At 33.6% G+C, this 20098-nt stretch overlaps 1 protein-coding gene across 1 annotated transcript in view; it reads left to right on the top strand.

The window, feature by feature from the left end:
- The window catches only part of Gfrl (Glial cell line-derived neurotrophic family receptor-like), a 116491-nt gene that overhangs the window by 70297 nt on the left and 26096 nt on the right, over nucleotides 1-20098 (top strand). The window contains exon 5 of the mRNA XM_089649110.1: nucleotides 5848-5975. Within this exon, the coding sequence (XP_089505236.1) occupies nucleotides 5848-5975 (128 nt within the window). The remainder of the gene's footprint in view (nucleotides 1-5847; nucleotides 5976-20098) is intronic.

Below are 20098 nucleotides of genomic sequence, written 5' to 3'. Positions count from 1 at the left end.
CAAGATGATTTGCATTTGATTCACTCAAGTGAATTTTAATAATTTCAATGCGTCGTTAAAGCGTGTATCGTTCCATTTGTATTAATGGCGTAGTTTTTACTTGTCAAATGTCAAAAAATGACAGCTTCAAAAGTAACATCTAACGAAATAGCAGGCTATTCAAAATAACACCTCTTATTGGAAAACCCTATACTATACCTATTTATACCAACACACCGCTGCGCAATTCTCTAGCCACAGAACAGAGAGCTTCTAGAAGTGTGATCTAAATTAGAAGTGTGATCTAAATTCTATAACTCGCATCAAAACAAACATAGCATTATATAATCACCGAAAAGTTTGGTCAGTTTGATAAATTTCCTTTATCGTACTCCTCAGACGTTTCTGTCTGAGTATTTCCGCTTTGCAATAAAATCCAAATAAATGGAATATTTTTGAACGTATCCAAAAACTAAAAAGTGTTTGAGAAAGGTGATGAAATTTAAATTTTGAATGCAAACATAAAAAGTATATTTAAATGGCTCACTTTACGTTTTTTGTAAGTAAAATTACTGACAACGATAAAATATATAAAAACTTACATATTTTATTAGACGTATTACAAACGTTATCTTTACCTCAGTTTTTGTGGTTTTATATAAAAATCTGTATAAATAAAAATGTAAATGTTCGTTTGTTCTCATTGATGTATTTTACTAGATTAGCCCTGTCTAGTTAAATTCATTTTAAAAATAATGCCACGTAGCATACGTCACAAATATGGAGATGAACTTAACAACCCAACTCTGTTTAAACTCCTTGTACAAGCGTTCAAACTCGTAAGCGAAACCACAGAGAATTTGTTGTCAGAGGTGTTGTAATATGGTCATAATTCAAATTTAAATATTTGGAACTCGGTTATTTTTGTGATTGAAAAAATGAACTTGCCCAGCATAGCTGAAAAGCAAAATAGACCAACAAAAGGTAAAACGCAATGCACAGTGCTCATTTCGCATTGCGACATAATGCGTGGGCCTTTTCATAAATGTGCATGTGAACCAAACCAAAATTGTATTGGGGTTATTTTTAAATGAATATGCCGTGTCTAGTCTAATTTAGTCTATGTTTGTTCTAAAACTTAAATCTCCGAAAGTTCTTCAGCAATTGTTTGAAATTTTGACACAACGTCGCATTAAAATACGCGTGTGTTTTTGTATAACAGTATTATATGTATATATATAAATGTCTCATGTGACAGGTAAAAACATCCTTGTTTTTAAACAGAACAATCTTTTGAACAAACATACTTTTTTGTGAAACAATGTCATCTGTTCGACAAACATGTTTTATTATTAAACAGTGCCAACTGTTGGACAAGCATGCTTTTTTTGAAAAACAGCATCATCTGCCGGACGTAAAATTAACACGCGTAATTGTTTATCTGTATGCACAGACAGACTGAACCACGGCAACGCGTGACGGGGTACATCTAGTAATTAATAAAAATTCACGAAATCTCCTTGATTTTTTTTTCAAATTTAGTCTGTACCTTTGATTTCATAAAGGTGCACTTTTTTAATTCTAATGTGGTTAACTTCTAAATATAAATATAAAGCGTGGTGTTTTCTCTTTCTAACACTGTTGAGATCAAATTTCTCACCACAGCAAAACAATTTCTGTAAAACCATATGAGTTGTTCACAAAAGCGAACGAATTAGCCTGCTGGGTTAACAAACTGGTTGTTATCTTGGTCAGGTGAGAATGCTGTCTTTTTTCTACCGATATTTCAATGAAAGGTGCTACAAAGAACTAGTGTTTCTATAGCTCTTAGAATTGCAAAATATTGATATTTTCGGCACCGGTGTATTTCTAAATGTTCCTTACTTCTGGTGAAACTGATCCGTTGTACTACTCGTACTGGGGATTATGTTTACAGTGTGTTTACATATCTGCAGGAGTATTTATCTTAAGGCGTACACTCCCCCACTCCGCGGGTCAGGAATTTGCTAATTGACCTGGCAAATCACAGATATCATCTTATATATTATAATTCTCGATGTCTAAAATAAAAAAAAATGTCTCTATTGAAAAATTCAGAAAGAAGAATAAGCACAGATTTAACCCCTCCGACTTTTCGCGAACTTGAAGCTAAAATGTCTTTATTTAAATGTCAATTTCACGAAAACGTTGTGTTATTACCGCCTCACAATCAAAGCTCTATAAATGAAACATTACTGAACGGAGCCGAATAGTAAAAACTGTTTTAGAAAGGTTACAAAATAGGCTTTCAAATTGTTGTATCATAAATAAATATTAACATTTGTAAATATTTAAATTTAGAATGGAAACATGAAAAAATTGTAAAAATGACTCACCTGTAATGTTTTATGTAAAAACGATACTAAAATCACGGATAATGTAAAAAAAAAACACTTATTTCATCGTACAAATGTACAATAAACAATTCTGTCACTTCACTTTTTGACCATTTCATACAAAATATATTTTTAAAAAAATAATTAAACTTGCGAGGCGGGTCGGCACGTCAAACGGCTTTCTTGGCGTCGTTTTACGATTTGGCGGGTAAAATTTGCTTCCACTGAGTAGGTCTTTTCACGGGTTTCTATGGATAACTTTGAATAGAGATGTGAAGCTTCATTCAATACGAATATTCTACTTTTTGTTTTAGGGATGTCACTAGAAGAATAACGGAGTTATGACGATTTTTGTGGAAGCACACGCGTTGACGTGTAAACACGCTTATTGTACTTGACTGCTATCGTTATTTTATCGTGTATATCTGCTTACGTTGCTGACCGGTTAATACTGTTATATATATTTTATTCGAAAACTAATCAGTATAAATGTTGTATATTCTATCACTTTTATTCTTCTAGACACAAATAGACCTATGTACCCATAAAACTTCTCCGCTTCTACTATTTTGTTTTGTTGAATCTTTTAATTTAATTAATTAATTAAAAATAAATGCTATAACATAGAACTACAATCAATACAGTATGAAAGAGATAGACTGTACAAAATTGCAAAAATCTCAAGAAACTCACAAGACTGGAAAGCATTCAAAAATGCAAGAAATAAATACTCAAAACAACTGAAAGTTTGTAAGAACGATTACTTCAAAAATAAAATTATCTGTGAAAAAGGAGACACTAAAAATATGTGGAAAACCATAAAAGGATTAATGCAAACTGAAGATAAAGGGATGAAACATAACATTGAATTTCCACATCATATACAGGGTAGCATACAGAACTGCTTCAACAAATATTTTGTAAACAGCATAACGGAATTACATCAGAGTATACCAATACTGAAGGAAGACAACCGCGTGAGAAATGTTCCCCTAAACCGAGAAAAACTTGTGTTTAAAGAGATTGATGAAACATATCTTTTACAGATTCTAAACAGCACCAAATCAAAAATGAGTCCAGATGGAATAAGTTTTACAGTTTTAAGGGATGCAATGCCAGTGATAAGACCTCACTGGCATTGTTACCAAAATACGAACAGGTACTAGAAATTGTAATAAAGAAACAACTCGTTGATTATTTGGAAAAACATCATATATTATGTGACGAACAATCAGGATTCCGTAATAATAACTCTTGTGAAGCTGCAATAAACATTGTGATTGATACATGGAAGAAAGAAACAGATAATAAAAAAATCACCATTGCAACATTTTTAGATTTTAAAAGAGCATTTGAAACGATAGAAAGGAAAAAACTTTTGGAAAAATTAGAAGATATAGGTCTTTCTGAAGTAGCTCTAAATCTTTTCAAAGAATATCTCCATGAAAGAAAACAGGTAACAAAAGTGGAAAGCTCAGAATCAGAACCGATAGAAAACAACCTCGGTGTTCCACAAGGGTCGGTATTAGGTCCAATTCTATTAATTATTTACATTAATGATATAATTAAAACCATAAAACATTGCAAAATTAGATTATTTGCAGACGTTACATTAATCTATATTTCATGTGAAGAGTACATAGATGCAATCAATAAATTAAATGAAGACCTACAAAATATAGCGAAATGGCTGAAATTAAACAAATTAAAACTGAATGTCAACAAAACAAGATATATGGAAATAGGCAACAAAACGCATAACACAGAGTTAAAATTGACAATTAATGACGAAAAAATTTAAAAAGTAAATGAAATTAAGTACCTGGGTGTGATACTAAATTCAAAACTAACTTTCGCAGCAAATTTTGAATATGTGCTAAAGAAGATATCTAAAAAAGTCAATTTTCTTAGAAGATTAAGAAATAAACTAAATGGAAACACTACAGAGCTGATTTATAAAACTATAGTTGCTCCTCATTTAGATTATTGCTCTACTATGTTGTATTTGGCCAATGAAAGAAACTTGAACAAGCTAGATGTTATACAGAATAGAGCTATGAGATGTATACTAGGAAAAGGAAAATACGCAAGCATAGATCAAATGAGAGAACAGTTAAATTGGATTTCTATAAAAAAGAGACTATTATTTAATGTGTTAATTTTTGTACATAAAATCATGAACAACCAAATGCCAAAATATTTTAAGGATGAAATTGTTTTTAATAGAGATGTTCATAATTACGAAACCAGAAATGTAAATAGAATTAGATTGCCACATATGAAAAAAACAAAATCACAGAACTGCCTAATGTACAAAGGACTAAAAATGTATGATGAAATGCCTGAAAGTCTGAAGAATGTATTTAAAAAGAAATGTTATATTTATTGTAAAAATATGTAAAATTACAAAATGAAATATGATCTTGTTTATATTAGTTTATATTCAAATGTATAAACTAACTCAATAAATAATAAAAAATAAAATAAAATTCAATTATATGCGTGAGGATTCATTTTTGCCATTATGTTTACATTTTTCTTTATTGTATTAATTTTTAAGTGTTTACTCTGATACAAAATGCTTGTATTTTTTTTTAAAAAAAGAAAAGCCCACTAGGGCGTGTAATAAATAAAAAAAATAAATAATAAAGCTATTTCATCATTGCGCAATATTATTTCGGCACTGGAATGAGATACAGAGACGAATTAAGGGTCGAGGGGTAAGACTTTCGACTAGCAATCCGGAGGTCGCTATTTTGATTAATTTGTGTTATTTCACAATTTTATCATAAAAATAATGTAAGGTATATTTGTGGTACATTCCATAGTGGAAGATACTCTCAGTATCACCTTGGTGTAATACAACCACTCAGAATTGAAACTTTGCTTGAAATGGCTTAAGTCGTGCTTGGTGACCAGATCTTAATAGACAGGTACTTCATCTTCTATATTTCCGTTCCCAAGCACCACCTCAACCAAATGAGAATTATGAAAAATTTAGGTGATAGAGTTATTCATCTGTAAGTCCCCTCAAACCACTTCAGCGTCCGTTGGAATATGGCAAAGTGCATTTCCCGAAGAAAATAGGCCTATAGGGTCGAAATTTCTAAACAAAAACAAAAATCCGAATGAGTTTAGAAAAAATGGTAAATTTTGAAAAGCAATATTTTAGAAATTATTGAGTCTACAGAGATGTTTCTCAGCTTAAATTGTTGAAAATTTAGTCTAATTTGAAAATTTCTTAGTTGGTTATGGTCGAAAACTAGTCCTTCAGGTTTAAAATCGCCAAAAATTGAAGGAAGATTTTGATGTTTTTGAAGAAAAATTTTGTGTTTTTTTTATTTTTGACAATGTTGGGTTCGAGGCTCGAGGTCGGAAACTTTGATTATTCATTGAGCCAACATCATAAAAAAACTCCGACGCAATATCCCTTTAAAGCGACAATGTTACTGGACTATATGTATAATTAATTAATGTTGTTATTTGTTCCCAGGGACCAGTGCCGCGAGGCTTGGGCAGGACTGCGCATGTCGCCCCTCTTCGGCTGCATCTGCCCCAACAACCACATGAAGAAACGATGCGACCGCATCTTCGCGCTCGTCAACCACAACCCCTGCGTCGGTAAGCCGCGTCTCCACCCTCCCCCCACCCGCCCACCAACCAACCGAACACCCCACACTGATGGGACTGATCCGAGAATAACCACCCATCTAGCCTTTAACGGACTGCGCTCGACCAGAAAACCGTTTTCACAGCATCGTACAATATAATTCAACTCGCGACAAGATAAAGTTTAATTAGACCTACTTTGCAATAGCAGCCTAGGGTATCGATTCTCCAACCAAGGTCGCTCGCAATCACTTTCGAAAGTACACATATTGGTCGACTTTCTTATTCTTGAGTCTCGTCGACGGTGCATGCTTACATACGCCAAAAGTCTGTTCGAGTGGAATGACTTCGTCGGCAATCAAGGCACAGACTACGTACGATCAGAGATAGTTGTCACGGCTTCAAACTATATATATCTCCTACAAGTGCTGTAGGTTGGCGTAAACACAATAACCGACAAATTGCTGAGCAGTTGATCACGAGTAAAAACGACCCGTTCTCATGCGGGATAACGTCCAACTCTTACAAAATGTTCGGCACTCGTTTGACTTGTCGGCCTCGCTGACGTAAAACCTAGCGTAAATCACCCGAAATTATTTAGCAACCTGGTAGATACTGTCAGTATCACCCTGGTGACATATCCCTATTCAGTATCAAAACTTTCCCTGAAACCGCCATGTTTAGGGACCAGATCTGAATAGACAGATACATCCCAACCCTCCTCTTACCGTCTCCCTCCCCATACAACATCCTCTAGCCTCACAACACACTACCTAAACAATAATGCCACTACTGGCTCTAAGCACACGAAGAAAACTTACTGTCAAAGTCAAATTGTTCGTTTTTCAGTTAAAAACGAGACTTCATTAAATTGACAGAGTTTCTAACAAATTATCAATTGTCACACTGATAATATCGCAGTTCCTCATGATATTTATTGGGAAAATAACACGTGTTCTCGATATATTCCCAATGACAAATATTTTGTCAGGAAATTGGTCAATCACTCGTTTAACAAGATTTTTCTACGTGTACTTTCATTATCCATCTAACTAGCGTCAATTTTGTAAACGCATCTCTCAAATAATAAATGCTCTCATTAATTCCTTTTAAATCTCTAACGCGACCCATTTTCTAGCTTTAGAAGATTCATTATTTCTTTTATTTTGTAAGAACTCTTCTCTGCAAACCTGAAGTTACATGTTTCTCATAGTATTCCATTCAATTTCAGATGTCTTGGTGTCCCATACATGTTTTATACCATCGTATGCCTGGGTGACCTCATTCCACCTCGTTCATACCTTGTTCGTAATATTCGTACCTGGTTTGCTTTACCTCGTTCAACCCAAATTAATGAAAAGCTTTGAATAACAACTCTATGTTAATGCTTTTCAGAGATTTCAAATTAATAAACGGGGGTTGTTTTAATTATCTCAAAGATCTTTCTCTGATAAATTATGTGATTTCATCTTCTTCTTATTATGATGTCTCCTCACTCTTATCGAAGGTTAATTATCATCAGTAATTTGACTTTTATGATACATAGTGGAAGATACTATCAGTGTCGCTCTGGTGAAGACCACCAAATGACTTAAACGTGTTTGGTGACTAGATCTTAATAGACAGGTACTCCCCCACCTTTCTCTCCCCCATCTCCTTCCCCTCTACGCTACCTTCAGCCTCGCAACATACCTTAATTGGGGACGGTTGAAAGCAATTGGGACTCTAGTGCGATATTAACAGAAGAAAATTATTTTCGCGATACATTTTTTTACGCATTTTCCGTTATTCTTGGATCAGCTCCGTCTACATAAAAAAGGCACTACCTGTCTCTCTCACTCTCTATCTCTCTCTATCTTTCCCTCATGTCCAAACACTCGATTGTCTCTATCTATCTCTGTCCCTCTCTGCCACTGTCGCAATTTCGCCGACACCATAGCGTAAGAACGAGACGTCGATGGTTTCGCTCAGAAGACAAAAAAGGTTTATAATTATTTTTTGAAGGTTTCAAAAAATTGTACTTTCTCATGATACATTTTGCCTATTGGTATCTACAAATTTAAAACCTTCAGAAGGGGATAAAGGTATTTATTTATTTATTTATTAAACGCCATACAAGGCTTTTACAATAATGTGATACATGAGATTATAAGTACACAGTGATACATAGGCGAATATTAGTATTACATTTAAGAACACAACAAATTGTATGCAAAACGACATTGAATGTGATACAGCTGAAATTTTCTTAAGGCATAGAATGCTACAATAATAGAAAGCACTTCATTTAAACAGGATAAAATATACAGAAATGGTGACTTGCCAACAGATATAATCTAGCAAAATATTATAATAGCGCAAATAGTAGTGAGTTTATTGTTACAATCAAATTTATCTCCACTTGGCCACTATGGCCGGCGGGTATGGCAAAGTAGCTTCAACAATTCAGGGCTGTCAGAGACTTGACAATTAAAAATAACATTTTTATCATTTGTATCATTCGTAAAACCAGTTTTAAAAATATATTTAAAACACACAGATCTAAAAAAATTATCTCAAAACAGTTTTTCAAACTCTTAAATGGTTTGGTAAAAATTGTGGCAAGTTTTCACAAAATATTGGTTTGAAAATATGTACTTTTGGTCAGTGGCGGCTCGTGAATTTGAGTATTCAAAAATTCGTTTTTTTGTATAAAGATTTTCAGGAAATCGTTCCTGAGAGTCTTAATACAAAAAATCGAATTTCCGAAAAAAAAATTAATTTGGACTAATCATCAATAATGTCGCATTTTTCAAACTTAGCACTCTATCACACTCAAAAGTCACGTTCCTTGGTAACTTGGCATGAAACAAAAGTTTTGATTCATATCAAGTTCTCAAAATGAATTTAACAATTGAAAAATAAAATCGATTTGATTACGTAGGTACTTCACATTGGTTGTCTATTCAATAATTTCTATCGTTTCAAAGCTTTTAACAACTGGATAGAACCATTTCGAAGTAGATTTTAATATGTTTGGGGTTTTCGTCTTTTCTTTTCAAGCACCACTTCAACTAACGCCTGTGTTCAGTTTGACAAAAGACACCCATAATATTCTAAATGAGTGCGCGTGTTTTGAAATAGGCCATTCAAAGTACAGCCTTGGAAAGAACAAGTGATAATGACGTGAGGCACTTCAATAATATGTTTTTTCTATTGAGTGCTTCAAATTTAATGTAGCTAACAGTTAAAACCTTTCAAATTTATCAAAATAAAAATAAAAACTTTGATAAACTTTTTTCGATTTATTACCTGTGTTTTAAAGTTGGAGTAAAATCGGTTCAATTTATTAACCGGCTTCTTGTCTACACTAACAACTATATATAGTCGATATTCTTGACTTGGTAACTTGGAACCGGCTCCTTCTTTGAGAAACCGGTTATTTTTGGAATATTTTTAAAAATAGTTAAAACGCGTAAAAATATTTCGAAATTTTTTGAGGAACCGGTTCGTTTTCTGATATTTATAGTACTTATAATCTGCCCTGATGAAGGAATGGGGCGCTAAAGACGATTTAAGTAATCTTGCAAATATGTACTCACATTCAATCTTTGCTCTTCAAACGCGTCAGGTTTCGATGCTAGGTTGTTCCCTGCACTTTTTCACTGTGTAAGAAGTGTTAAAAAACATAAATTCTTATATAAGTAAAAAGTATTCGAGATACTGATTAAAAACAAAACATTGTTGTTTTGCAAAAACATTTAAAACATATTTTTTAAGAAAAAACTCAAAAAACCTGTTGTCTTCTGAGCGGCGCTTTTCGAAACGCCACTAGTAGTTATAAAACATGATCGTTATTAATGAAAAATCTTCGAAAATCTTACCATAAAAAATCTCTTCAAATATGTTGAAACCTTTAATAAAGTTCATCAACATGAAAACGTAAAGTTTGTGGCCATTTTTGGTCACTGGTTGATTACATGTTCAGATATTCGAAGAATTCACAAATAGTCATCTGCACACTCTCCACCCAAACACAACCAGCTTATTGCGCTCACATGAACTGTATATGAAGTCATTGCTGTAATTTGAAAAAAAAAACATTTTTTGAAAAAATTACGATTTTTTTGAAAATTTTGAACAAAAAATAATTAATAATTTTTGAGAAATCTCACTCGATGGAGCATTTCAATCAGATTGCAAAACACTTTTTTTAGAATCAAATTAGCAGAAATAACTTTGTGTGCAGCACTTTGAAATGGTATGTCTCTTTGAGAGAAACTCGACCACCTAGTCACACAAAAGCACAAAATCACACGTAGAAATATTATATGGTCACAAAATGCTTTGAAAATTCACATTCTATCAAATCAAAAAAGTTCTAAAATTTTTCAACCTTTTCAATGACACTATTGTGCAGTGAATGGGTTAAATGTCAAATTTAAAAAAAAGAACACACTTTAAAATTTGAAGTATTTCGTGGCTCATGTTCTTGATAATCACTGTTTAAACAGTGTAGTGCTTTTATGATTGACAAATCTACTCCTAAGAGCTCTCCCCGAAAGGTAAAGCAGTGAATGTAATAACTACTTCTATTGTGTACTCAAATATTGTTTGTCTCCCTCATACACTGGAAACTGGACACACCTTGAATAAAATACGTGACAAATTTAAACAATTAATCAAAATTTATTTTTACAAGTCAACGCGTCAACGTTTTATGAATCTATAACATTTTTAACTTATGAATACAATTTGATGAATATGTGTTTAGAAAGTATAGTGTGCGTAAAATGGACTAAACGTTGAATGGATTTAATATTTTGTAAGTATAAAAAAATTTCAAGCTGGTTGCTTAAAATGGACTGGAATGGAAGTTATATAATGTACCAGTATGTCTACCCAGCTATGCCATAGATTCAAAGCCATTATCAGAAATGTGGAACAAGCAATTTGGAATGTTGTCTTTTACAGTAAAATTCAAAACGCCATAAATCGTGCAGTTACATCTTTTGTAAGCTGAGAATAGTCGCATAAACCTAGAAATAATTTTTGAACTACTCAAACTGCAACAAACAAAACGCACGCGATGGCGTACGAAGTACTCGTATCTCTCATAATTTCAACTTCAAGATAACTTCTCCTCAAAAAGCGGTAGATTCATAATCTGTCTAACTCTCATCCCGTTGGTTCCTGGTATAGAACAGTGCAAATATTAGCTAGCACCCATATAATTGGGGCTGTGGCATGCTGGCCCCATTCAGCGATGCGCTAACAAACTAAATCTTGTTTACAAATTGCAGACATCGCTTTCTCTGTGTAAACTCGTAAAAAAGTTTAATAAGCGTTGAAAGGCTTGCTCATATTTGTACCAACAACCTAAAAGCTTCACAACTTCCGTTTTTCCCTTTGAAGTCTGGTTAAAATTTATGTTATTATCATATTAGGTACAGCGTCTTAGCTGACGATCTATAATTGGCAAAGTCTCAAACGAATAACAGTTTAATTGAGATGTAGATTTATACCATAGCTGTTAATCAACGCACTGCATTATTGACCATGAACAAGAGGTAGATTTTAATTCGAACAATACTTAGTTCGTATCAGTATAACAAAAATCAAGAGCCATCAGGAATATGGTATTTATGAACAAAGTGAATAAAACCATACGATCTGATGCCAACAAAAGTGTTTGTATTCAATATACAAGTAGCCTAAAAAAACTCCACCTGTTGACGAAACACAAAGAACCCAAAAAGCATCGGAGTTTGAGACTCATCACTTCCAGGCGTTCCTTTCCGAAACTAATTCAGTCCATTACTGACCCAGTCTCTCTTCGCACAGACTCCGGAGTTGCTTTTGCCAGCTTTAGAACGTCCAACATGACGTCTTCTCTTTGGAAAAGCTTCTAGTATTTTAGGCAGAAGTCTGTCTTCTGGCATTGTCAGTGCATGTCCGAGCCACCTCATTTGCAACTAATCGATGAAGAGGAGAAAGGATTGATGCAAAGCACATTTTATAAAATCTGGCTTCGCAATGGACCCCATTGTCTGACTCCAGCTACCCCTCTCAAAAATTTAATTCCAGCAATTTGTACCCTGGAACGTATTCTCTCGTTCGTTATCTAAATGGAGTGGTACACTGATTTATGTACTGGTAACATCGTCTCGGTGCTTTTCTCAAAGACAGTATTATATTTTTAAAAGTCATTTTTACATTGTTCACATTTTACTTTTTTTGTCTCAAAAACTCTTACTGTATTCCATACGTTTAATAATCACAAATACAAGGTGGCCGTGAGAAATCCAGTTACTTCAGAAGGTACAAGTAAAAACAATAAATAACTTTTACATACAAAAAATCTGTTGTGAAAGGTCGAACAAAAACACACAAAAACTGTATTAAACAACAAGAGTTTTAATCTTTGAAAAATTTATTATTATCATTTTTACCTGTAAAGTACCTTAAAACGTTGGAATTTCTAACAAAGTTATCTTTCTTTTGTCATGTAGAAAATCGCCTCCAAAAGTTACTTCACATTACTTCCGAACGCCTTGTATTATTTATTTGATTTGCGATTCGATTCCACTCACTTAATTTTTTGTAATAAATTTATTCAAATAACATTCAATTTCAACCCCGTCCTTCCACCTGTCAAACAGAAATACTCGAATATTATTTAATATTTAAAAACGGTTTTCCACCTCGAAAAATTTATTTGACGATGATTCCTCGGTAAATATATTCAGGGATAATATATTTACAATTTAAAACATGCCTTCAGTAAATATTTTGAAATCATTATCAGAAAGCTGTTTGACGTTCTATTTTGGTTCGTTATTTTTTTCTTCTAACGCAATCAAACGTTTCACTTTGAACAATTTTATATTGAAATTTGCGACACTCGTGCTAAATTGGTGAGCATTGCGGTGTTACGGCAATTACTTTCATAAATGGAGGTAATTATTTTACGTACTGTGAGACTCATCGTATTGTAATATGTTATCCCTTCTTCTTGTGGTGCCCCCTCTTATCAGAGATTGATTATCATCGGGGCAATCTTCACGAACACACCGAATTCGTCTAACATAGAAGGCAATGTCAATCGTTACGCGGATTTATAGAATTCGCTGGGCGACGATCTATAGCTGCCTACTGGATGGAGGAATTTCTCAAAATCGCTGACGAAATGATGAGTTCAACAGAGGGCGATGGAGGTTGGATTAGATTATATGAAACAATATTAGAGTTCAACAGAGGGCGATGGAGTTTGTACTAGATTATATGATACATTATTAGAGTTCAACGGAGGGCGATGGAGTTTGTACTAGATTCTATGATAAATTATTAGAGTTCAACGAAGGGCAAAGGAGTTTGTACTAGATTATATGATACATTATTAGAGTTCAACGGAGGGCGATGGAGCTTGGACTAGATTCTATGATACAATATTAGAGTTCAACGAAGGGCAATGGAGTTTGTACTAGATTATATGATACATTATTAGAGTTCAACGGAGGGCGATGGAGTTTGTACTAGATTCTATGATACAATATTAGAGTTCAACGAAGGGCAATGGAGTTTGTACTAGATTCTATGATACAATATTAGAGTTCAACGAAGGGCAAAGGAGTTTGTACTAGATTATATGATACATTATTAGAGTTCAACGGAGGGCGATGGAGCTTGGACTAGATTCTATGATACAATATTAGAGTTCAACGAAGGGCAATGGAGTTTGTACTAGATTATATGATACATTATTAGAGTTCAACGGAGGGCGATGGAGTTTGTACTAGATTATATGATACATTATTAGAGTTCAACGGAGGGCGATGGAGTTTGTACTAGATTCTATGATACAATATTAGAGTTCAACGAAGGGCAATGGAGTTTGGACTAGATTCTATGATACAATATTAGAGTTCAACGACGGGCAATGGAGTTTGTACTAGATTATATGATACATTATTAGAGTTCAACGGAGGGCGATGGAGTTTGTACTAGATTCTATGATACAATATTAGAGTTCAACGAAGGGCAAAGGAGTTTGTACTAGATTATATGATACATTATTAGAGTTCAACGGAGGGCGATGGAGCTTGGACTAGATTCTATGATACAATATTAGAGTTCAACGAAGGGCAATGGAGTTTGTACTAGATTATATGATACATTATTAGAGTTCAACGGAGGGCGATGGAGCTTGGACTAGATTCTATGATACAATATTAGAGTTTAACGAAGTACAAGTCACCGATAGTAGGATTTGTTCTAAACAAGGCGTAATTTTTTCAAACGGTTGATTTTATTCAGCAGTTTTTATTTCTCTACGTCTCAACACAGTTTGACTCCTACAGAGCTGCTCTCGTACCAGTAACTTTAGTTTCAAGTCGCGAGGTGCGGCGTCTGTCCTTTCTGCGTCTTCTATCAATGCTCCTCTGAATTATTAGTTGCCCGCAGATTTTTCAATTCAAATTCAAACATTGCACGTATCGGAGGTTGTCTTTTATCAAGTCAATATTTACCCCGCTTTCTGCAAATAATAGACAAATCAGCAACACTGTACACATGTACCTGCCACTTAAGTTTATAAGCCATAAAGACGTATTTGGTCTTTCACCAATCGTCCTTGGAATATCGTTCGGGGTCTTACTTAACTACTTCTGACCCTAGAATATTAATTGTATAATCTTATAATTGTCGTTCAACATGTTGACCAAGATTTTAAAGATTTCTTTTTACAATTTTGCTATTTTTGATCATTCAACGAAGAACTTCTAAATATACCATACATATCCAGAGTCTTTTGAGAATCCGCCAGCTTATAAACATAATAAATATTCCAGTGCTAGTTTTTCGCAAGTTTTATCGCGAATTTTTACTAATTGGGCTCTCTGATAAAATCTTCATCATTGATGCTGTAGCCTTTAGAGAAATGGATCGTTTTTATGAATCAACTTTGCACCTAAATCTTCTGCTATCTCCTTCAAATTCCTTTTGCAAATCAATATATATCCACATTGTCCAGCCACATCAATTTAAGCCTTCCAACATTCCTTATAAAAGTTTGCTCGTATTTGATGAATAAAAGTGATAAAGTTGTACATACTTGTGTTTATGAGAGTTTTGTAGTGATTGTGAATGATTTAAAAATTGTTAAAAATAGTTTTGTTTGTTTTTGAATCTTTATTTAGATGTACGCAAAATAGTGTGTGAGTTTTAGTATACGTTGACGCATTGCAAGTAAATAAAACAATACAATTCTATATAAACCCTCAGACTACGAAACCTAACACGACAAACCAATCAAATCAAACAAACAATGAGTATCAGTATAACTAATAAAGTAAAAATATCAAAAGTCACATCAACACACTTTAAAAATCCCAAATATTACCTTTAAATGAAAAGAAAGCCCAAACATACTAGATAAATGATATAATACACAAGAAGACCAAAAGTTTACACAAGAAAGCCAAAATATACTAGATAAATACGATATTACACAAGAAGACCAAAATTTTACACAAGAAGACCAAAATTATACACAAGAAAGCCAAAATATACAAAAAGATGATACCAGGAGAGGATAAGTTAACAGGAGTTATTGGAACATTTGAATTGGTGAATAGAGGGCAGGAGAGAACGCGGAGGACCAGATCTGTTCCTGCTTAGGTTACTTCGCCTGCGTCATTCGCCCCGGAAGCCCACCCCAGCCACACCCACAGATCGCCACCCAGACCGCTTCAACCTCCACCCGAGCAAGCTACCAGACTCCAAGGCCCCCTCCACCCATCAAAAACAGCATCACAAAACCATCTCGCTGGAGTACAAGTCCAACGTGACCAGATACGTCGCTCCGGACGGGACGATACTCCTCGTCACCGATAACGGGACTCAGGTCATAACCGATGCAGGAGGTGGGGACTTGATCAGAGCGATCATAAAGGCTATGGGCCATAGGTCTAGATCCCAGACTGCAGCCTCTGCAAGCAGACGCCACCCCAACGTCTCGCGAAACCGAGTTCAGTCGGGTGAGGCCTCGCCAGATGCGCTTTTAAATAACAATGTATTCCTTTTTTTCCTCTCTTGCAAGATCTGTAACCTTCTGTGACTACGCTTGAATCCTCCTCTGGGTGGGTGGATCTCAAAGCTCGTCGTGTGTCGTTAATTCATTCGAATGTTGTTGGTGCTTTGGTGTTTTTTAACAATATTGTAAGTCTGCCTGGTGGTTAAGTCTCAACATCAAAGGTCTAGGACTAGAGGAAAAACCAATTACTTTAGGATAATCTATCCAACCATTGCAAAGATTTTTACAACAACCAAATCACTCCAATCATTCTTTTAGGACAATCTTTCCAAACACTGCAAGATCGCTGGTGCAACCATTTTTTTTAGAACAATTGATCTGATTGTTGGAACATTTTATGCTGATTTGGTGGTGTGAATCGGTAATTTAAAGGATGACAGCAAACTGGACGAGGAAAACAAGGCGAAACCGGTGAGTGAAATTGCTGCATCTGTGAACAGATTCCAGAACACACACTTTCATTCATAAAACTGACCATCTTTTTTATTTGGTTCAAAATATGACGACATGTTATCAACAACAACTACGAACCTACTTCGTTACCAGATATTGACACAATAATTTTATAAACCTCGTAAAAATACACGGATTCAAATCTGTTTTTGCTTAATCAATTATGCTTTGATTCCTCGACCATTGTGGTTTCTGTTTTTGTCTATTACAAATTATTATTGATGTATTGAAGCTAATTTTACTGTTCGAACTCTATATATCGAAACGAGTGCTATTGATTTCAGTATCCGACGTGGAAAATTAATGAATGCCATTCACTTTTGACATTCGCGAACGTTAAACACAAAGACCATTCCAGTTAATTTAATTTTAAATTGACAATTGATAGCTTAACTAGCTATCTACATGTTCGACTCTGCGTGCAAACTACACAAAACTTAAATCTGGGTTCTCTAAATTCATGTGACCTTTCCTATTTTTTTCCATAGTAATTGTAGATTTTCATTCTAGTAACGTTCAATTTTACGTATTAATTTTATCAACTGTTTTTTTTTTAAATTTATGAATTCAGAATAAATTGTTTTCAAATTTCAACCATAATAAATTTGTGCTATAACTGTAAGGTACAACTGAACATCCAAGGACTTTTTGATTTTACAATATCAACATTTTTTATGACCAAACGACTTCATGTTTAGTTATTTACAATTGACAACCTAAATTCAGTATCATTTTCGATTCTCTCGTTATTGAAATCTACGTGCCTACAACTTCTTGTTTGACTATCCAGTATGATTATTTTTCTATTAAAAATACTTCGTTTACTAGTTATATTTCAGACCCAAAACAAAGCAAAACCCTAAAGAACTACATGTTAACTTATATTTACATTGAGTTGACTATTTTTACGTCCAAACAAGTTCGTGTTTGGAAAACCACAACCCCAAACAAAGTCGTGTTCAATTCTATCTACTCTGACTTAACTCTCTATAGTCCAACTTTATGTTTAACCCTTTCTACAATTTCAACTTTCACACAACTTGAAGATTGACTATGTCTACCGCCAACACTTCCTTAGAACTCTAGGAATAGCGTCTGAATGTTCACTACACTCTTTGTCACTAAATGTTAGAACTTCTTACTCTGTCACACTGCAGCTTTTTCTTCTCACCGACCTTATGTTTCCTCTTCCTCTCATCTACCGTTTCCTCTAGACCTCCTGAACCTCTGATCTTCTCCTCCAAACAGCCTTTCAGGTCCTCCGAGGCTGCTTTCTGTGTTATTATTTGTCTCCAATTGTCCTCACGACAGACGTGAGGGCAATTGTTTATTCTGAATTGTGTTTTGACATTTCTCAGCGTCATAATTTTGTCATCAAGTTTGTTGGCGATTCTATCAAAATGTCATTTGTTTTTGATTGCATGGCTTTCTCCGTATATTTTAAACTGGAATACCCGAATAAATAGTTGTAAATACCATGAAACAAATGTATGATCCTTATTGTATACCTATTTAAGTAACCAATCGTTCGTTGAACAACCATAAAAAATGAAAAGAAAAGTAATATATTTCTTAATTTGATTCGGTTTTTCAACCCACCATTAAGATCAAATATGTTTCCGCTCATTTAAAAGTAGGCAATATTTTTGCTAGAGATGTTTAACGACTTAAATTAACCTTTAATCTGAATCTATTGACTCTTAAAGTTTTCAAATACAATAGAAAGACCGACACCAACCGATAAATAATCGAACTGGTATTCACGAAATTCTCAAAAACTCTTCAAACTGGATTTATTGGATGCATCCTGTGAACAAGAACTTTTCCCATTGTCTCGTACATCTTTGAGTTTCAATATTTGTAAAGAGTTTTCACAACAATGACTCGTCCTTCCTCCACGTAACATTCTACGTTCTACGAATACTTATAGCAACAATGGCAGACGACAGATATGAAATTTTAAGTGCTGCCAACAGAAAGGAATGTCAATTCAATTTAGTAAAATATAGCATTTCCATTGAGAAACCTTTAAGTTATGAATTACTTCAAGGTGTCAGCCTTCAGGCACTGAACCATTTTAATAGAAATCTTTCTTTCACTTGAGGTGAACCATTGCAAAACTTTGCCATATTATTTAATTCATATTATTATATAAAACAAAAAATGCTGCAATTAATACTGCTTCAATAAAAGAGTAATTCAAATTTAATAAATAATTTTATTTTCTAAAAGTTTTTTGTAACATTAATTACTATTACTTAGTGATTCTTGGCACTAGGTAAGTAATCTATTTTCTCCAGTCAAGTATCAGATTTCAAGGAATTTTTCAAAATTACGCTTCTAATTATTTAAAACACCGGTTTTTAATACATTTAATGACCGGTTATAAGCTAAGTGAAGAAATTCGTTGCGTTCCATTCCAGTGTTCGCCTCGTGACAGCCATAGGTCCAATTCCTCTTCTAGCTAATCCCCCATCATTCCACAAGCAACATTTTCCATTAATAATAATATTAGTATGAGTTTTTCAACGATTTTCATATTATTCTTAACCAGGGAGTGTTTAGTCTTTATTTTTAAAAAGTTAAATAATTTTAATAATATTTGAATAACCAAAAACAAACGGTAACGAAAGTAAATAAGCAATTTTGAAAACCAATGTGTAATAATTTAGGAGTACCGCAGGGATCAGTACTCAGAACTCTATTGTTTATACTATATTAAAGACATTGTTAAACGTATTTATAAGTACAAAATGCAACTATTTGCCGATGATTGGAAATAATTATGAGGTATACCTAATATGATAAATAATTGAAAAACGTGAAAAAATAAATTAAATTAAGAATATCCAAAAAATTATGATGACTTCGATAAAATGAAACGCCAATATTTGACTTGATAAAGTTATGACGTTAAGTGTCGATTTTATATTAAAAAGCAATGATATAAATTTTAAAGCTGTCTTTTGGTATCAAAAATGCATCACAATGAATTTGCCGTGAAACTAAGACAGCTATCAATAAAGAATTGTATTTTTAGTAAAATCTTGTACGAAAAGACCAATGCACTTTGTTTATATCATTGCAAAGCATGCAGTATACGTTTTTCGCTTTTGATTTATAATTCGAGACAAATCTTATAAAATTGGACGAATAAAAAATAAAAATAATTAAATGCAACTACATTATTATGATTTTCCAATTCACTACTTTGTTCGACCTGTTTAATTTTTGCACAAACCAGTTTAACCTACCACTGCCATCTAGAAAAATAAATAAGTTGAAAAAAGTTATTTCAACCAGAGTTTTATGAAGAATGGGTAGAAATATTTTCTGAATACAATAAATTTGTGTACCTACATCTCTTTTTGATCTCGAAAAAGTGATATACACATTTTAGTTTTTGTTCTATTTATAATTTGTTTAGCACATTATTTAGAATTTTTCAAAAGTGTTTTTTAGATTTTGAAACTGTGTTGTAAACATTATTGTCTTGGTTTACGAATTGAAAGCGAATTATAAATGTATTGTATGTTCTTATATATAAATGTTGCATGTTTTTGCATGTTCTCCATATTTCTTGTTGTTTGCATTATGAATATCTCTACCT

This window comes from Hesperophylax consimilis, chromosome 29, assembly GCF_061612785.1.
Source record: "Hesperophylax consimilis isolate HC1 chromosome 29, BYU_Hcon_1.0, whole genome shotgun sequence".
Lineage (NCBI taxonomy): Eukaryota > Metazoa > Arthropoda > Insecta > Trichoptera > Limnephilidae > Hesperophylax > Hesperophylax consimilis.
This window is presented reverse-complemented; position numbering and strand designations above follow the sequence as displayed.